This window comes from Pyrus communis, chromosome 15 (genome assembly GCF_041283825.1).
Source record: "Pyrus communis isolate YQ-2024b chromosome 15, ASM4128382v1, whole genome shotgun sequence".
Taxonomy (NCBI): domain Eukaryota; kingdom Viridiplantae; phylum Streptophyta; class Magnoliopsida; order Rosales; family Rosaceae; genus Pyrus; species Pyrus communis.
Window position 1 is genome coordinate 19,336,383 of NC_142579.1, and position 19,450 is coordinate 19,355,832.

Below are 19,450 nucleotides of genomic sequence, written 5' to 3' on the forward strand. Positions count from 1 at the left end.
CAACGGTGAAGCAAGCCGTAAAGCAATCCGCCAATATTCAGGACCAACCTGTGCACTATCCAAAAGTTGATTTTCCATTGCAGTTCATCATAACGTAAAAGAATATGAAGAACCAAGAGGTTTTTTTCCATGGACAAAAGACATTGACAGAACGGAAGGATAAGATCTACTGCTCAAACAAGACACATTTTGCAAGTTGCAACGATTTGAGGGATCCTTCTACAGTAGATTATAGTGCACCTATATCTGATTGGCTTCGAAGTTGGATAGCCGATGGTCTCAAAAAGTGGGAATGCATATGGGAGGGTTGCAAAAGAAGTTGTAGACGATGTAACGGACTTACAGTTGCCTAGTTTTAGAGTCGTTGACATGCAGCAGACTTGGTCCTGTGACTTGAAAATATAGATTTTCCGAGAGTGAGATGCATATTATATTTGACTAGGTGTTGGATATCTATATTGTCACCAGGGAGACTGCAGACATACAACTGTAATTAGAAACGTGGGATTGATTATCAGCATGCATGATTAAGTGTTTCTTGGGCGGAAATGACAGTTCTCTTTTCTTGATTGCTACGAAAATTAAACCATTCTGATCTCGTATATACATGTTATGGGGGTGGAAGTAATCTCTTATTATGCCAGTCCTGGATGAGGGAACGGAGGGTGTGATTAGGGGTAAGAAATGTGTGCTTGAGCCTTAAGTTTGTCATGGGCGATGTATCATGCCCCATTCTTAGCCATTCCTCTATGGCGTCGAGTTCATATGAAAACCCATCCGCTGCCGCATGTGGATTCTTCATCACTTCCTGCAAAGTTAAGCGCACTCTGTTAGTAAATTATGTATTTTCTTGTATGATTAGCAGTAAAACAAACGAAACACTGTTATGCGAGTTGAAAGGACAACAAACCTGAAAAATGGGGCACAGGAAAAAACTAGGTACATCAGGCGTTTCTTTTGCTTTTACATCTTCGTCCTTCACCCGCTCACTTGCCACTAAATCATCAGCTCTTTTCTTCAACTCATGAAGCTCTCCCGTCAATGTTGCCAGGTTCAAATCTCGACTAGGCCTGCGGTTACTTGTCAAGCACATCAATGCTAAACCTGCTAGTTTCTCTGCTAGATCCAATGGCCACTGTCCAGCCATGTCATCTAAATCTCGGATCACAGCTGCTTGGTCCATGTTCATTGCCTGACCTAGCCCCGCCCAGTTCCTTCCAGTTAAAAGATGCATCATCAAAACTCCGAAAGCACGAATGTCAGATCGAACACTTTGTTCATCATGGGTAAGTAATAGGCCAAAACCGCTGATTTTTGTTACAAGATTGCGGTCCAAGAGGATGTTGGACAAGGAAAGCCGACCATGAACAATCGGTTTTGGCTTTGCCATGTGGAGAAAGCCCAAGCCCGAACATATTTCGGATGCAATACGTATACGGTCGTGCCATCCTATGGTTCTTTTTCTTGTCTTCGAGCTTAGGTGGGAGGAGAACAATATGTCCCTCAAGAATATATCTCTCAAGCTACCATTGTGCATGTATTCGAACACAATGCACCTTAGCTCAGTGCAGAACCCAATCATTGTGATCAAGTTTGGATGCCGAAAGTGGCCAAGGACTGTCACCTGCATATGCAAATCATCAACGTTTTTCTGTCAATTTGAAACAACCTCAAAACTGATATGCGGTGTGCAATCAATCAATTACTTCGGTTATAGGGGCATATATTTTAGGAAATGCGTAATGTTCTCACTGTAAACAGTCAAATATGTTATATTATCGGTTTATGAATTGGAACAACACATTCCTCACAATATAACATAATAGAACATGAACATTTTCTTGTATAGGGTTTACCTTGGCTTGAAAATCTTGCTTAGAGAGTTCATTACCAGAGTTGAGCATTTTGATTGCAACTGTGGCATGGTTGATGCGCCCTCTATATATACTAGTCCAATCTCCTCCTGGTTTAATTCTCAAACGCTCTGAAAAATCATTTGTTGCCAATCTGATCTCCTCGGCTGTGTACTCCTTGAAACCACAGCTCGCGTCACTAAGCCTTGCGACCATTCCAATCGCATCCTTTTCTTTGCAAAACTCGATTCTACGATGAAGAACATCTCTCTGCTGCCGTAGTTCCTCAATCTCTCTAACCATCTCCGCTCGGGTACTTACCGCCTTTTCTAGTTGGGCCTCACTGTTTGATTTTGCAAATGTAGATATTTGAAGTTTGTTTGAGAGTTCAAACTGGAGCTCCATGAGTGAACTTAGCCTATTCTTGCTTTCTTCAGTATCCATTATAACTTCATGAAGTTGTTCCTTTTCGGAGTCCAATGCTTTCTTCAACTCTTCTCGCTTAGTCGCCTCTTCATTTATCTTTGCTTCAAGTTGTTCAGCCTATAAAACATGAAAATTCATTACAGGTTCACGAAAAAAGAAGAACAAAATTGATTTGTTTTATATCATGTGTATTACCCGACGATTGCATAAAGAAATGGCCCGTTGTGCTTTAGTGCTTCTTTCAAGATTGGCCTTGGCTTCCTTTCTTTTCAACTTGATCATGTCTTGAGCTTCCTTTAAAGTTTTCTTCCTGGACTCTATATCTTCTGCAGCAATCTGATATGAGCCAAGTTGTGGCATTTTTCTTTTAGATATTAAAAATAGAACAGTATAACATGAACTGTTACCATATGTTAAGATCAAAGGAATTTCATATATAATACTTAATTTGGGTTCTCCTATAATTTAAAATGGCAAAAGGTTGGTCCTATTTGAATTTTGGGGAAGCAAAGTCTAAACACATGGACAGGATAGGCATGACCTCTACTTGACAAGGAGGCTCTAGTGCAAATTATACTTAGTATCAAACAAACAAATTACAGCTTGACATGCTATAAGTTATTTCTTTATGTATGCAAATTAAAATATGACACGTTCACAAACTATTTTTTGTAATTTTAATGAATTAGTTTTGCACGTGTCATAATGTGATATGTATTACACCGTGATTTGTAGATAAAAACATTAGAGCTCATTACGTGTTAGAAGGTTTGGAGTATAACCAACACTCTCATATGTTTCTAAGGTCAAAAAGAAATTTAAGCAAGGAAACAAAATGATGGTATTTGGTACAAAAGAGAGCTTAGTGGAGCCGTTGAATAGCTTCATCATTCTTTACCTACTTCAAAATTAGACCAAGAAAGATAGTTTTGGTAGCATTAAATAAATATTTTTTTTTACAAGGGAACAACTTTGCTCACCTCCTAAAAGTAAGGGTGATGTTCACTTTTTCGTTAATTGTCGTTAGATTAGTTTAAATTTTCAAATTCGTGTCTTGAATTAATTAAATCATACTAATCTAACAACAATCAATGAAGACGAGCAAAGTTGCACTCATTTTTACCAACTTACCATATCAGAGTCCGCATGTTCCGGCATAGCCAACTCCATTGGACTGTTGTGCACTCCTTCATCCATTTTCAAAGACAACAAATGCTGGAAATAGTTTTCAAGTTCTTGGACACAATTTCCCCGTTGGTTCTGTGAGCTTGAGGAGTAGGGATTTGTTGAAAATCCGAGAGAGGGATGAGAAATTGTATCAAGGGAATATGCTGGATTTTCATTGAACATTTTTGCTAGCCAAGCTTTGAAACTGGATTTTTCTCTGATTTTTGCAACTGTTACACCTTGATCATCCTCTATGACTCCTTTACTGTTCTCCCCTCTGAGGAAAACCCGTCTTCCCCCACAAATTATGAATAATTCACAGAAATCGGGCTTGTGATGATGAACATAAAATGATCCACTTACCGCACTCTTCATTCTCCTACAAGGCAAAGAGAGAAAAGTTAAGTACAATTAATCAATGAAAATGAAAAAGAAAACAATAAAATGAAGAAGCGGACCAAGATGAACACTTCAGGAATGGAAATCCAATAACCAGTTTGGTTATGTTGTGTCTACGGATCAAATCTGTGACGACTGTATGAATTGGTTGCTCACATTTTTCTACTCTGAGCAATTCAGCCTTCACCTATGAACATCAAATAAAGTTCTGGAAAATTAAGAAACAACTTGTGATGGTAGTTAGGACAATATAAGTAATCCCGTTTTAGCAGGAATCGAAGGAAAAAATCAAGCAATTACAAAAACCTGGCCACAGAATGATATGTACTTGGACAGCAACTCGTCAATCCTTTCCTGCTCATACTTAATAAAAACTTTCAATTTCTCATCACTCACAGAACCTGCAGGGAGCTTCCCAACTGAACCAAAATGAAAAATAAAAGAAAAATAAATAGAAATTCCTATCAAACTAAAAGTTAGGAAAATGATAAGGGCCTTGTAGGTTTGTAGGTCAATTGGTTAAGAGCATTCACACCATGCATCCAAAGTTCCGAGTTTGATTCCCCCTGCGCCAATTTCTTGCTCGTACAAAAAATATTGAAAATTAATCAAGGAAATTGAAATCCAATTATGCAACTTACATGGGGTGTAGACAAACTCCTGGGAAATGTTGTAAGTTACATGGAGAATGGCAATGGAAATTGGCTTGGAATTCCACTTCTTTAGGGTCCACTCCAAGGTCTTAAATCCATCTTCTATATCATTCCCTACGGCAACATACACCTTCTCTGCTTTAGTATCCATTGCCTTCCTTGGTACTTCAAATCATATGTTTGGAAACATGTAAGGCCCTCCATTAATTATATATGCACAGAACTGCATAAATAAATACATACCACACCAATCAGCAGAGAAGGATTGAAAATAGGCATGTAGTCAGTAAGATTTTAACAAAAAGTGGAAAGATAAAGTTGACGTGGGAGCGTTGGATTCATTATTTTCTCAAGGTTTGTATGGATTTGTCAAACGGACTAGAAATTTAGAAAAGGATTCAACTGCCTTTAATTTTTTATGGTAGTAGGAGGGTCACCCTTGGACTTTTTTGTGTTCTAGAGGGCATGACAAATCAACATTCGACAGTACACCCACATGCCCTCACGATCACCATCACAATCTTAGAGAGCGAAAGAAAGAGGTGATTTATGTGGAGCTAAAAATAATTAAGAAAAATATGGAGGTAACACGTGGATTTTTGAGTAATAAAAATAAGATTACCCCTGAGGTATATTAGAACCCTTACGCGCGAGCAGCTGACAATCATCACTCAATCAAGGTTAAAGGTGATCAAAATATGTATTTATTCAAAACCTATTTCATCCATCCTCATCAAATTCTCCCCACAAGTTAACCTCCAAATATTCATTTAAAATAGGATTAATTACCTAAATTAATTAATTAATTAATTTTGTAATTAATTTCCTAATTGATTACAAGATATTATGGTGACATAATATCTTGCAATTACACCCAAAAATCACCAAATGTGGCCGGTTCCCACCTCTCCAAAGAGGGCCGACCACACCCCTATAAATACCACTTCATTTCTCCAAAAACCTAAGTTGAACCCTCTTGCAACTCTAAATTCTCCAAACACTTTTCCCTCAAAATTCTAACTTTGGAATCGGAGGTTCTTCGGCCAAAGCTCACCACCCCCCAAATTCATCGTGGGCGCTTGAGGCCTTGGCCTTGACATAAGGTGTTAATTGTTTTTGTAGGTGCATTTTCGTCCAAGAACAAGAATGAAGTAATTTGCATCCATAAATTGGTGCTTTCATTGAGAGTCTTGATCAAACACTCGTAGAAGACTCTTGCATTCAAGGTTTTTTTTTTTTTTTTTTTTCTTGTTCACTTGTAGATTTTTCGTACGTTCATATTCTTGGAATTTTTATTTTTAAAAATTCTTCGATAAAATGTAAAAGAAAAGTACAATGGCAAGAGATTCAAAAACCTTGATGAATGGAAATTCCAATGTTCAAGGATTAGGATCGCAGCGATCTATGAGGCTTAACACAACGATGAGTGGAGCGGCACCACACCTATGGGGCACCACTGTGGCAACCACCACGACAACCACCCTTGGTAAGGCCTACGGCGCCACAACCACGGCCTAAGTCGTGCCATTTAAGCCCACATGTGCCCAAGCCCAAGGTGAGACGGCCCGAGCCACTCAAGCTCGATGCGAACCCAATGCGTTGCCAAGCCGATCCCTAGCATTGCACCCACGTGTGCCACACGCTGAGCAGCCCACTCCAGTGGCCCAGCCTGCTCCCGTGGCCTTCCAAGCAGCCCAAATCGATCTAAGATTATTTTAACTGTCTTGGCTTCAAATTTCTGGGCTTACGATTGAACTAAGGGCATTTCACCCCATTTTTTCGCGGATTTGACTTTTCCCAACTTAAATCTCGCGCCTAGAGTGTGACATCCCACATCGCCCAAGGAAGTGATCCTTAAATGTATATTCCCATTTCTACCTAGCATGAGGCCTTTTGGGAGCTCACTGGCTTCGGGTTCCGTAGGAACTCCGAAGTTAAGCGAGAAGGGGGCTAGAGCAATCCCATGATGGGTGACCCACTGGGAAGTTGCTCGTGAGTTCCCAAAAACAAAACCGTGAGGGAATGGTAAGCCCAAAGCGGACAATATCGTGCTATGGTAGTGGAGCGGGCCCGGGAAGTGGTCCCCCCCGGGCTGGGATGTAACATAAAGTCTACCACACTTCCACTGCTCAAGGAGACGAATTCCTTCCAAGCTCTTTCAACCCAAATGGAGAACAACACTTGTCTTGACAAGTTATAAAATTGACGAGCACCCTCGCACAACAAACGACATCGGTGAATAAGCTCTTGTAGCGCACCGAGATGCAACGTGCTACAGACAAGGTGTCCCGAAGTAGGACAAGGGCAGATGAATAACCTCGCCAGCAGCATCCCGGTAAGCAACCACTCGACCAGTCGCAGACCGAGCGTTCGAGCAGTGTACACTCCTAATTAGGCTCTCGAGATAATGTATACTCCTATCTTAGCACGTGAAGGAGCGTGCACTCTCTTCTAGGCCCACTGACGAGCATACATTCACGGTTGGGGTCACACTCCGATCTCAAGATGAGCAACCTTCCAGGTAAAGTGTTTATTTGCGGCTAGGCCTGCAAGGAGCATCCTCCACCTCACATCGGAATATGTAGCACGAAGGACGGAGAGAAGCAGTCACTCAGTCAGGCTCAAGCTCAATCAGCAGCTTGCGAAGAATTCCTTTGCCTGCTAAGAACGAACCACATGCACTGCATCCGTGATATAGATGAGCTGAGCACGTAGAAGAGCAGCCTCAACCAATAGGTCACGATCTGAGGTAGCCGAGAGCTCTGTTATCCAAACAAAGGCAAATTCAGGAAGAAGTAGAAAAGCTTCTGATCGAGCGATTGCGCGGTTTCCAGCACAACAAGGTCACTAACGAGGCATACAATAGGACATGACCAACATAAACAGGTCATCCTTCACGGATAAGGTCGAGTAGGCAGAGCCTTTACGTAAGTTCAGCATGCCACATTTCACATCCTTTAAAGGGGATGAAGACCTGGAAAGACACCAAAGCACTATCGAAGCGCAATGATCCTTTATCAAAACAACGACAATCTCATGTGTAAGATATTCGCCATCACTCTACAAGGCGAGGCGCAAGATTAGTTCAACACCCTGCTGCCACAATCCATCCGGAGTTTCGACGAATTTTCTTTAGTTTTCACCAAAGAATATTCATCCTATCACTCGATTAAGAAAAAGTCCTACCATTTGTTCAACGTCAAGAAGAACCCAAAGGAGTCGCTTTGTGACTATGTGAAGAGGTTCAAAGCAAAGAAGGCAAAGATAGGCAGATGCAACGACCCGATAGCTAGAGCAGCCTTCCAAAGAGGACTCCCAGCAGACCACCCGCTGTTCGGAGAATTGATCATGAAAGAAGATCTACTCTAGTAGACTCTTTCGCTCTGGCAAAGAAGCATGCACTTTGGGACGAGGTTCGTCGATGCACATTTAAGGCAAATCCAAGCGATCTTGAATATGAAGTCCCCCACTACTCTGAAGGAGATTCAAGGTCTGACTGGATGAGCAGCTGCATCTGAAGCAGCAATAAGCTCTACCCTTATATAAGAAGAGTTAGGGACCTAACTACCTGTACTCCACATTTCAAAAGCTCTCTTCTATGCGGAAACCAGCTACCAGAAATTCAAAAGCTAACTTTGGCGATAGTTGTTGCAACTCAGAAGCTCAAGTTATACCTTCAAACACAAGTAGTCATCCTTATGGCGCATTATTCCGCCTAATCCAAATGTGAGACGATAAAGGCGCAGACACTGGTGGTGCAAAGTTTTTTGACGAACACAACAACTAGGCTCAAAAGGCCCGCCAAGGGCAGACGAACACTAGAAGGACACTCGGAAGCAAGTTTTGTCCTTGTTGCCTCATAAGATTCTACATAGGAGCAACATGTACCAGCAAGTTGAGCACCACCTCCTGCTGCACATCACACAGCCCCAGTCGACCCTTGCTCCATAATTCAGCTCTAAAGCGGCATGATTCCAGCATTTAAGCATCTCCTGTTACGTGTAACATGGCCCAGCTCCATGGTTCCCTACCATACCTTCATGCCTAGCTTAGGCGATGTAACAGAGCGACTCAACGATGCTCCGAAGGTAGCCGAGCACTCCTTAACCGTGCCTGGTTCGCCTGATGGAGACTTTTGGCATTTGCACGTCGACGACGCATCTAACTACAAAAGGCTCAGAAGCAGGCATAGTCCTTGTCACCCTATACGGTTCAATGCTTGAGCACGCGATTACTTTAGGCTTCAAGGCATCCAACAACGAAGTAGAGTACGAAGCCCTATTACCAGGCTTTCGAATGGCAAAAGACTTAGCGGTGGAAAAGCTTACAATTCATTCTGATTCCTAGCTAATCACCAGCCAGACTACTAGGGAGTATATGGAAAAACATCCAAGGATAACGCAATACATAGAGAAAGTACGCAAGCAACTTTAGGCATTTCAGACTTACACCCTCACTCAAGTTCTGTGGGCAGACAACGCCCACACGGACGCACTAACTGGCCTAGGCTTCGCCCTTGACCATTAACTCAAACGCTTTATCCTGGTGGAATATCTAGACAAGCCAGACATAGAGGTGGAGCCGGCGGCCGAAGTGTCACAGGTTAGTACAACTCCAAACTGGCAAATTCTATTATAGACTACCTGGTCAATGGCACACTCCCCACGGAAAGGTTAGAGTCTAGAAAGCTCTAAATAAAGGCAGCACGCTACTACATGTGGAACGACATCCTACACTGAACCACATCACCGCTGCCTAGTGCCTTCCGACGACCTAAAGGTTCTAAGCTCAATCCACGAAGGCGTTTGTGGAAATCATTCCGGAGGCCAATCCTTAGTGCAGAGGGCTCTTAACCCAGGCTACTACTAGCCTACCCTGCGACATCATTATCCAATGAGAAGACAAGGAAAATTAAATTTTTCTTACCTCGGTGCGGCACAGAGAAGATGAAGAAAGCAACAAAAGACGGTCATTTGCATGGGCAAGTGTAGAAGATTGCTTGAGGAGGGGGAACAAGTATCCTCTAACTCTCTCTCTCTTGTAGGGTAGAATAAATTGCTCTCTAAAGTTGATTTAATCATCTACTTAAGGTAGACTTAAATTAACTTTAGAAGTGATTTATTTCCTTTTCTTAGAAGGATCTAATTTCCAATTAAAGAGGGAATCTACATCAAAATAGGAAACAATCCTACGTTTCCTAAAGCAAGAAGATCTCTACACCTGCTGCCTTTTCCTATGAGCAGCCCAACAGGTGTGGGGGCATTTATGTAGCAAAAAATAATCAAGAAAAATGTGGAGGCGACATGTGGATTTTTGGGTAAAAAAGACAAGATTACCCTCGAGTAGAACTGACATTCGTATCGTGTTTTCCGCGTTTGTGTCATTTTCGTGTTATACCCGATATCTTAACAGGTTGTGTCGTGTAACACCCATTAAAATAAACGGTAAAATGACAAGACCTGAAATCGACTCGATAATATTAACAGGTAAGACTCGTTACCCGTTAAGGAAAATATATTTTAAACCAATAAATAATAAAATGAAAAACATAATACTAAATAAATATATACATACCATATTGTTACATCCAAAACATGAAAACACATTTCTCTTTTAAGTATACTTTCACTTACCTAAATTGATCAAATGGTAAAATTGGAAAATATTGGAATAGAGAAGGGGTTTTTTTTTGTCCAAAAAAGTTATAATAATACAAGTGAAATAGAATCCAACGGTACATATTTACTTTTATTTATCTTACGGCTATTATTTAAGTAAAGTCTTTAATAGTTTTTTAATTAATGTAGAAGTGTAAAAAATATAGAAAAAATATATAAACACTCATAATGACAAGCTTTCCAACTTTCATGAAGAGCTTAACTTCGAAATTCGCCACTATAATCATATAAATCATAGATCAAAATTTAACCGTTGATTGTTGTTTACATTTACGCTTCATTGTTCTCATCAAATTTTGGTTTTTCAGATTTACTTGTTTGAAAATATGATCTATTAGAGGATGCAAGAAGATGAACAGTTTGGATCGTTAATATTATATTCAGAGTTTTACGGTTAGTGAAAATATTGCTTGATGTTTATAAAGTTTCTACAAACTATATGACATCGACTCATATTTCAGTTAACCGTAAATATCGAAACGTGATATCAAAGATCTGAACCTTTCATAATTTTTACATCTGCCAGATGATCATGTTTTCAAAAAAGAAAATTAAAAAAAATGAAATTCAGTAAGAAGAATAAAGCGTAAATGACAGTCGACAGTTATATATAAATTTGTTTTAAGGTTTATGGATTATAGTGTTGGATTTCGAAGCTAACCCCTTCATGAAAGTTGTAAAGCTTGTCACTATGAATGATTGTATAATTTGTTTTACATTTTTTACACTTCTACAATAATTATTATTAATTTTATTAATTTTGCCCTCAAATAAAAAACATTAATCATGAGGGTTTGGAGGATTTTAAAAATCTAAACGATAATGTAAGTGTAACCATTATCTACTTGTGGAGGAATAATGATGAATCACGAGTGTTTATATATTCTTTCATATTTTTCATACTTGTATGTATGTCTTCTTAGTTCTTGCCTATACAAATACTATACTAGTTTATTTTAATTTTAGACAACAAGTTAAGTAAAATTTATCCTAGTAATGATAATAAGGAACTCTCATAATAAAAATAAATAATGACAAAAACTTTTTTTTTTTTTTTTTAACTTATATAGAATAATAATACAAAACTATATATTTAATATAGAATATATTGTATATATTAATATGGCTATTGTATTTTATAATATATCTTTTAGTAATTAAACTTTAAAATATATATTTATTCAAAACATATTTCATCCATCCTCATCAAATTCTCCCCACAAGGTAACGTCTAAATATTCATTCAAAATAAATTAATTACCTAAGTTAATTAATTGATTTTCTAATTAATTAATTACCTAATTGATTGCAAGATATTATGGTGACATAATATCTTGCAATTAAACCAAAAACCACCAAATGTGGCCGGTTCCCACCTCTCCAAAGGGGCCGATCACACCCCTATAATTACCACTTTGTCCCTTGGCCTTGACCTAAGGTGTTAATTGTTTTTGCATGTAGATTTTCGTCCAAGAATAAGAAGGAAGAAATTTGCATCCACAATTTATACTGCAATTATTGTGGATTTAGTCCATAAGTAAATGATTACATTGTTTATTTTACTGTATATATATATATATATATATATATATATATATATCTCAATAAATAGTGAGAGAGAAACTCAAAACGGTAAAACATATATCTAAATAAATAGTGAGAGAGAAACTCAAAAAGAGTAAAACATAAAAAACTGCAAGTAACTTACGATACAGATCGTTTTATTGATGTAATTTCATGTTCCAAAGGGTTTGTTGTGCGATGAATAACAATGATTAGGAATGCAATTATATAGTTTGCTGTGAGATGAATAATAATAATTAGGATAATGCAATTATATAGATTGTTGTGAGAGGAATAATAATAAATAGGATAATGCAATCATATAATTTGTTGTGCGGAGAGTAATAATAATAATTAGGATAATGCAATTATATAGATTGTTGTGAGAGGAATAATAATAAATAGGATAATGCAATCATATAATTTGTTGTGCGGAGAGTAGTAATAATAATTAGGATAATGCAATTATATAGTTTGTTGTGCGAGTCACATTAACACCTTACACAATAAAAGAAGCCAATTACAGGTACGGCTAGCATTCTATAATAATAATGTATCTTCAGAATAATTCAATATAATTTAGGATGAGGAACAATGAGATGTTCGTAATCTACCTACAGCTTCTCTAAATCTTTACGAATATGCCATTCTTTTCAAGATTATCCAATTGGCTTTAAAATAATGTGGCAATGTTTCTAAATTTAAATTTGTAATTTAAGTACGGAAGAAAATCACTTCTAACATGTTTGTTTAGTTTTGTGTCTTATTTCTTTATAAATAAAATACACGAGACGCCTTATTTGGCACTAGGAATGAATATCTGCCATATAATACTCTCTCATGGATGGTGTTTGGAATAGACTCACTCAATGTGATGGTTTATTTTAACCACAAGCTGGTGGTTCAGTGGTAAAGAGCAGATTGCGAGACTTCTTTCAAACTAAAAATTAAAGTCATATTTGTGGTTAGGAGGAGGCTGAAATGCCTTTGTGAGTCTTCTCGGCTCCCGAAAATGGTAGATAATCGTGGTTTGCCATCAGTTGTCCCCCTTATAAAAATGTGGTGGTTTATGTTTAAATTTTTTTATTATGGTACGTGGGTCTCTTTTTCTTAGTTAAGCTTTTTTTTTTTCATGCGGTTTTACACGGTTGAAGTTTTTCACGATACTCGCTTTCTCTATTTACATGATCCGTTTATTCGTACATTTATCTTCTAATGGTTAGAGTTATAAAATACAATAAAATAAATAATTTTGGAGCTTCCAATCAGTAAGAGTTGTGGTCCTGAAACTATTTTGGCACTATACAAGTGTTTGCTCTTCTTATCATTTTGCAATAGAAGTGGAGGACATGTAAGAGGTTAGGCTATTGGGGCCTTGATATAAAACAAATTAGGATTCCATTTGGATGAAATTTAAAATGGCAAGTTTTGATTTGAGTTAGGATTTAGGGATCATAACTTACATATATGCTTGAATGTTAAGAAAATGACTATTTCTTCTTGAAAATTAGAAATATTTCTCTTTTCACAAATAACCAGATCATAAGAAAATAATGAGTAATTAAATCCAATCATACAATTTTCACTAAAAATGTATACTTTATTGTTGTTTTCATTAAGTGAAATACATCAATAATACAATTTACACAATACAAAATTCACACACTTGCTAAAAATATGTACAACAAAGATATTATGTCGATTGGAATTTCTAAAATAAGATCGTCACAATTCATGGATATAGAATTGATCTTTTATATTGCCAATCTTGAGTGAGAGACCGTAAGGTGTGATTAGGGATTACAATGTTGTGCTCAAGCTTCAAATTTGTCATCGGTGATGTATCGTGTCCCAGTCGCAACCATTCTTCAATGGCTTCTTTCTCATACGAAAATCCATCAGCCGCTATATGTGGATCCTTCATTACTTCCTGCATCCAAAATAACACATATTTGTATCATTCTTTACTCTTGTGAACACCAACGAAAGTGTCTCTACATATGGAAGTTGCAAACTCTTGTAAAATAAAGTAGGTTTGGCAGACTTGAACATATCAAAGTTTACTAAAACAATATACTCCTCTTTTGCGAATCTCTCTCTTCGGAACTAAGATTAGTCTAGATCGAATATTGCTCGAGTAAGAAAAAATGTATGTTCATACATTGAGCGGGCCAAGACACTCAAATACTAAAATTTGAGCATGCTCATATAAGTGGGTCAAATCCTTCTGAATGCCAAATTAATAGAGGGTTGCAACTTGTAAAGAGAGAACGCTAAAGTTTAAATACATTATAAGTTTAAGTTTCTGAAAAGTTGTCTCTACTTAGCTAAATTTAGCCAGTAATTGTTCATTAAGTTAATTTTATTTGTGGAATAGCTAGTTTGTTAAAGATTGATTTTGAAAAATTTTCAGTTAAAATAGTTAAGCAATCTAGAATAACTAGGCTTTTGGAGATACTCTTAACTTTATCAGAAGTTTAAGCCTTCTAACTTTATCACAAGTTTAAGCCTTCTTTTTCACTGAGTCTGAACTCAAAATTCGGATTCACATAACAAATTACAATTTCGAGATGGTTAGTTTAATAACAGTTGGACCCATTAATGTGGTATATACTAGTATTAATATTCTGCTTGTTTTGTTCTTAAGTGTATAAATCATAGAACTTTGCTTTCCTAAGTATCAAAAGATAATAAAAAAATAACCGGTCACTCATGAAAAATTATGAGCCGGAGAGAATCATGCATAAGATCTTTGGTTCAAAAGGGTTAAAAATAAAGTTTTATTGTGAAGTGTCACCCATTAAACGAACCGTTCAAAAGCAGTTTGGTTTTGGGTCGAGCATTCTCCACCCTAGCTTAAGAGTTATAGTATAAGACCTAGTTTGGTAGTGATTCTGAAAAAGGTAGCTATCAAAAAAAGCTAGGAGCTTTTAGCTTTTTTATGTTTGGTAAACATTCAGCTTCAGTTTTTTTTCATAGTTTTGGGTGAAAAAAAAAAAAGCTAAAAACACAAAGCTACAAAACCCAGCTTTGAAAAACCATTTTTTTTTCACATCTGTTTTACATAAAAGTTTATCAAACACTATAATATAGATTTTTTTTTTTTTCAAAAGCACTTTTACAAAAAAGTTTACCAAGCACTGTGCTGCTTTATTTCACAGCTGCTTATTCTCACAGCACAGCAGAAACAGTTTGTTTTCAAAACACAACAATACCAAACCAACCCTAAAAGACCCGTTAAAAATGCAGTTAATACGACATGAACACAAATAGAGATCGACCATTTTTTTTTATGTCTACCAAAAACTAGTGAGATATTAAACATCAAACCTGAAATATGGGGCATAAGAAAACCCTCGGGACTTCATTGGTGACCTCTCCATGCACAATTCCCTCAATATTCAAGCCAGATCCTCCTCTTGCTATTAAAACATCAGCCTTTTTTCTGATTTCACAAAGTTCCTCCATTATTGTCACCATTCTTAAATCCGTATTGGGTCCATTGTTAACGGATAAACACCTTAACACCAAGCTCACAAGTTCTTCTGCCAAATCCAATGGCCATGCTCCAGCCTTCTCATCTAAAACTCGAACTAATCCTGCCTTTTCCATGAGCATTGCCTCATCAACCCAGTTCTTCCCAGTTATAAGATTGAGAGTCAAAATCCCAAAGGCCTGTATGTCCCATCCGACATGACTTTCGTCGTAGGACTGGTTGAGCCCTAAACCACTGACCTTGGCCACGAGATTGTGGTCAAGGAGGACGTTGGATGGGCTGAGGTGGCCATGAATAATGGGTTTGGGCTGAGCCATGTGGAGGTAGCATAAGGCAGAGCAAACCTCTGCCGCAATGCGGATGCGGTCCTGCCACTGAAGGTCCCGGGCCGGGTTCTTTTTTTCATGGGAGGAAAATAAGACGTCTTGCAAGCTACCATTGTGCATGTCTTCAAAGACAGTGCAGTTTGGCTGGAAGCAGTAGCCCATCATGGCAAGCAGGTGTGGGTGTCTGATGTTGCTGATTAGCTTCACCTATACATATGCATAGTTTTTTGTTAGATTGAAGAAATGATCTCTTGCTAGACGATATATCTGACAATATAAGATGTTTGTGTTGTAGAACTGTGAATTTGTTTCATCGATCATGATTTTTTGTCAGGTGTGTGGTTTAGATGCACTATTTGACAACGTAAACACTTGTCTGATGAAATTATATGCCCACCCATAAAGCAACACTCTAGTATTTATTGTAACAAATAAGTTCACATCCCATGCATATTCGTTTAGCATTTCTTATAGCAGTTACCTTAGCCTGAAAATCTTCTTGGGACAGTCCATTAGCCGAGTTAAGAACTTTGATACCAACTGTGACATGATTGATACGCCCTTTATAGACACTGCTCAAATCACTTACTGACTTCAATCTAAAACGTTCTGAAAATTCGTTGGTGGCCTGTTTGATCTCCTCATCTGTGTACTCTCTGAGACAGCAGCTCAATTCACCCAACCCTTCTGCCGTTCCTGTGGCATCCTGTTGTCTGCAAAATTCAATCCTTCGTCGAAACACATCTCTTTCTTGTCGGAGTACTTCAATTTCTCTCTCCATGTCTGTACATTTCATCACTTCATTCTCTAGCTGGACCTCCGCTTGTGATTTTGCCATTTTGGACATATGGAGCTTGTGTGAAAGCTCATATTGAAGCTCTATGAGTGACTTCATCTTGTTCCTGCTTTCTTCAATTTCGTTAACTACTTCATGGAGTTGTTCTTTTTCCGTGTCTAATTCTTTGTTCAACTCTCTTCTATTGTCACCCTCTTCTTTAATTTGAACGTCTAACTCCTGAGCCTATAAAAACACTTCTCTTTTAAACCAGATAAAATGGAAACAAAAGAATAAATCAACAACTTAAGAGTATTTTGAGTGCTAATTTTTTTTTTTCTAACAGTCTGCCATATTCTGTCATCATATTTTCAATAATCACTCGATTAATGAAATTATGTCTGCGACCATATATATCCCCTAACAACGTGACATATCGAAATATATATCTGAAAAATAATTCAGGTTTATATAATATTACCCGGCGCTCGCATAAACAAATGGCCCGTTCCGCTTTTGCATGCCTGTCAGCATTTTCCTTGGCTTCTTTCTTCTTCATTCTTATCATCCCACGAGTTTCGCTTATTGTTTTCCTAAGAAACCCAATTTTTTCTGCAGGGCTCTGACAATATGCCAAAGTTTCTTATGCATTAGTTTATGAAGCATCCAAGTCTTTTTCTTTTTCCTCCATATATTAATACTGAAACTCATGATATAATTTGTATATGCTACTAACTCACCATATTAGGGTTCCCATTAATTTGCAGCATTATAGCCTCTGTTGGACTAGGCTGCTTAGAAGTACCTGTACCATTTCCCTGGTCACAATTTTCTACATCCAAATTTGAACACAACTGCTGGTAGTAAATTTCCATTTCTTGAACACAATTCTCCCACAAATTTTGCAAATTGGCCGAGTCCTTTTTTGTTGGTGAACCAAACAGGCTGTGACGATTTTCAAGGAACATCTTTTCTAACATAAATTTGAAGCTGACCTTGTCTTTCTTTTTTGCACCCATCACTCCTTTCCCATCCTCCTGGATTCTTTGATCATTTTCTCCTCTTAGAAATAACTCTTTTCCCCCACAAATTATGAACAATTCACAGGACACAGTCTTGTGCTCGTGGATGTAAAATAACACGCTGATTGCAGTCTTCGTTCTCCTATTCGGGAAATAAGTAAAATGAATTGGATTTACAATCACAAAGTTGCATTTATATACATACTAGGACTAAATTAAGCTGTTGCATACCATGATGATGATTTGATGAATGTAAATCCAATGACCAATTTCGTTATGTGAAGTCCCGAAATCAAGTCTAGGATGAGCTTATGAATAGATTCATCATTTTGCTCCACTTTAAGTATTTCAGCTTTCACCTAATAGAAAAATGACAGTTAATAAAAACACAAAAACCAGAAAAACCATGCCCAAAGATCCATACTCCATACTCCATAGAAATTGGTACAGACCTTGCCGCAGAACGCTACATACTTGGAAAGGATATTGTCCATCTTTTTCTGTTCAAACCTCTTAAGAACTTTCAATTTCTCATCACTTACAGAACTTGCAGGGAGCTTGCCAACTGCAACAAATAAATTAAAAAACAGTAAAATCCAATCTGAAATTCAATTAAAATACATGGAGATTGAAATCCAATATTTGTGGTTAACTTACATGGTGTGTAAACATAATCCTTCCCTGAAATGCTGTTGGTTACATGGAGAATGACTATGGAAATAGGCTGAGATTTCCACCTCCTCAGTGTCCACGCCAAGGTCTTAAATCCATCTTGCAGCTCATTTCCAAGTGCAACATACACTTTCTCTGCTTGGGCTTCCATGACTGCTTGGCTAATTCAATTCACTTTCTTCAAAGCTAAAACCATAAATCAACAGAATTCTACCTGAAATATGTCCAAATTTTATGGGATGAGAATTTCAAAGGATATGGACATATAGAAAAATTACAAGAATATTCAGTATCCTTTTTGCCTCATATATCGTAAGCATATACGATGTTTAATATTATGTTTCTTTGTCAATTGTTGTAGGACGGCCTATTCTTGGAATATTCTGTCCGGCTTAGCAAGCGTGGCAAGGTTTAATTTGTTATACTTTTCAACGATAGGAGTTTAGGGTTTGGAATTTTCTTGGTGTCTTTCCTGGGAATGTACGTTCATTGATAGGTAGGGACTGGACATCTATATTTAGGATTTCACTCAGATTTATGTGACCCTCTTACGGATTAAAATGAGGTTTTGGTCATAATTCGATTTATAATTCTTAGCCGGGCCAGTTGATGTCTCATTGGGATTTTTGTCTAGAAAGCATTTTTACTCATAAGTGTTTGAATTAAAAATGCTTTTGATTGTAAAAAATTTCTTTAGTCTTTTCAAAAGCAATCTCATGCAAACACTATAGAATTATGAGGTTGTTTGATAATCATTTTGTTTTTAGGTTTTAGTTTCAATTTTTTGAAAACTGAAAACTTGTTTAATAACTACTTTATTTTCTAATTTTTAAGAGGGTTTTATAGCAAAAATAGTCTCTTAGATTGACATAACTTTTCACTTTGGTCATTATATTCGAAAACGATAAAAGTGGTCTTTGAGTTTGCGCACCATCAATCCTTTTGGTCATACTGTGAAAAATCTCTATCAAATAAGAATAAAATGACAAAAGTACCCTCAATTTTTGTCAAATAATTTTGGCCTATTGTTATTAAATTGAGGGTATTTTTGTCATTTTGATCTTATTTAACAAAATTTTTCATGGAAGAACCAAAATGATTGATAGTGGACAAACTCATGGACCACTTTTATCGACCTCAAATCTCAAGAACTAAGTGAGAAATTATGTCAATCTCAGGGATCATTTTGGTTAAAAAGCATTCTTAAATATAATGAATTAGATTAGTTTCCGTGACAATTGAAGTCGAGCTGGAAAGATTGTATATGACGTATTAACATGATATGAATTTACACAAAATTAGATTTTGCATTGGGGCCTCTGGGGTAGATTTGATAAGTATTGTCCCCTTGTCATCTATTAAAATAATTAATTAAGATGGTAAACAATATTTTCTCAAACTTAAGACCTCGAGTGCATTG

The 19,450-nt window shown here is 37.3% G+C and overlaps 2 protein-coding genes across 3 annotated transcripts; both read right to left on the reverse strand.

Moving 5' to 3' along the window:
• Positions 1-534: 534 nt before the first annotated feature.
• Positions 535-4,921, reverse strand: LOC137742720 (U-box domain-containing protein kinase family protein). Of its 2 annotated transcripts, XM_088685715.1 has the most exons (9): positions 4,742-4,865; positions 4,487-4,663; positions 4,152-4,264; positions 3,905-4,032; positions 3,411-3,825; positions 2,475-2,615; positions 1,857-2,396; positions 911-1,624; positions 535-808 (listed from the first exon to the last, which is right to left on the reverse strand). In XM_088685715.1, exons 2-9 carry the CDS (start codon positions 4,647-4,649, stop codon positions 611-613), a joined length of 2,412 nt encoding a protein of 803 aa, XP_088541841.1. In that variant the 5' UTR covers positions 4,650-4,663; positions 4,742-4,865; the 3' UTR covers positions 535-610. The 2 variants fall into 2 exon arrangements, with proteins under 2 accessions (XP_088541841.1, XP_068338763.2); XM_068482662.2 differs by having other exon boundaries at positions 4,487-4,921.
• Positions 4,922-13,404: 8,483 nt separating this feature from the next.
• On the reverse strand, positions 13,405-18,320 carry LOC137732971 (putative U-box domain-containing protein 50). The gene is made up of 8 exons (XM_068472201.2): positions 18,016-18,320; positions 17,811-17,923; positions 17,590-17,717; positions 17,077-17,500; positions 16,818-16,958; positions 16,043-16,582; positions 15,070-15,768; positions 13,405-13,669 (listed from the first exon to the last, which is right to left on the reverse strand). Exons 1-8 carry the CDS (start codon positions 18,179-18,181, stop codon positions 13,472-13,474), a joined length of 2,409 nt encoding a protein of 802 aa, XP_068328302.2. The 5' UTR covers positions 18,182-18,320; the 3' UTR covers positions 13,405-13,471.
• Between the last annotated feature and the right edge of the window lie 1,130 nt (positions 18,321-19,450).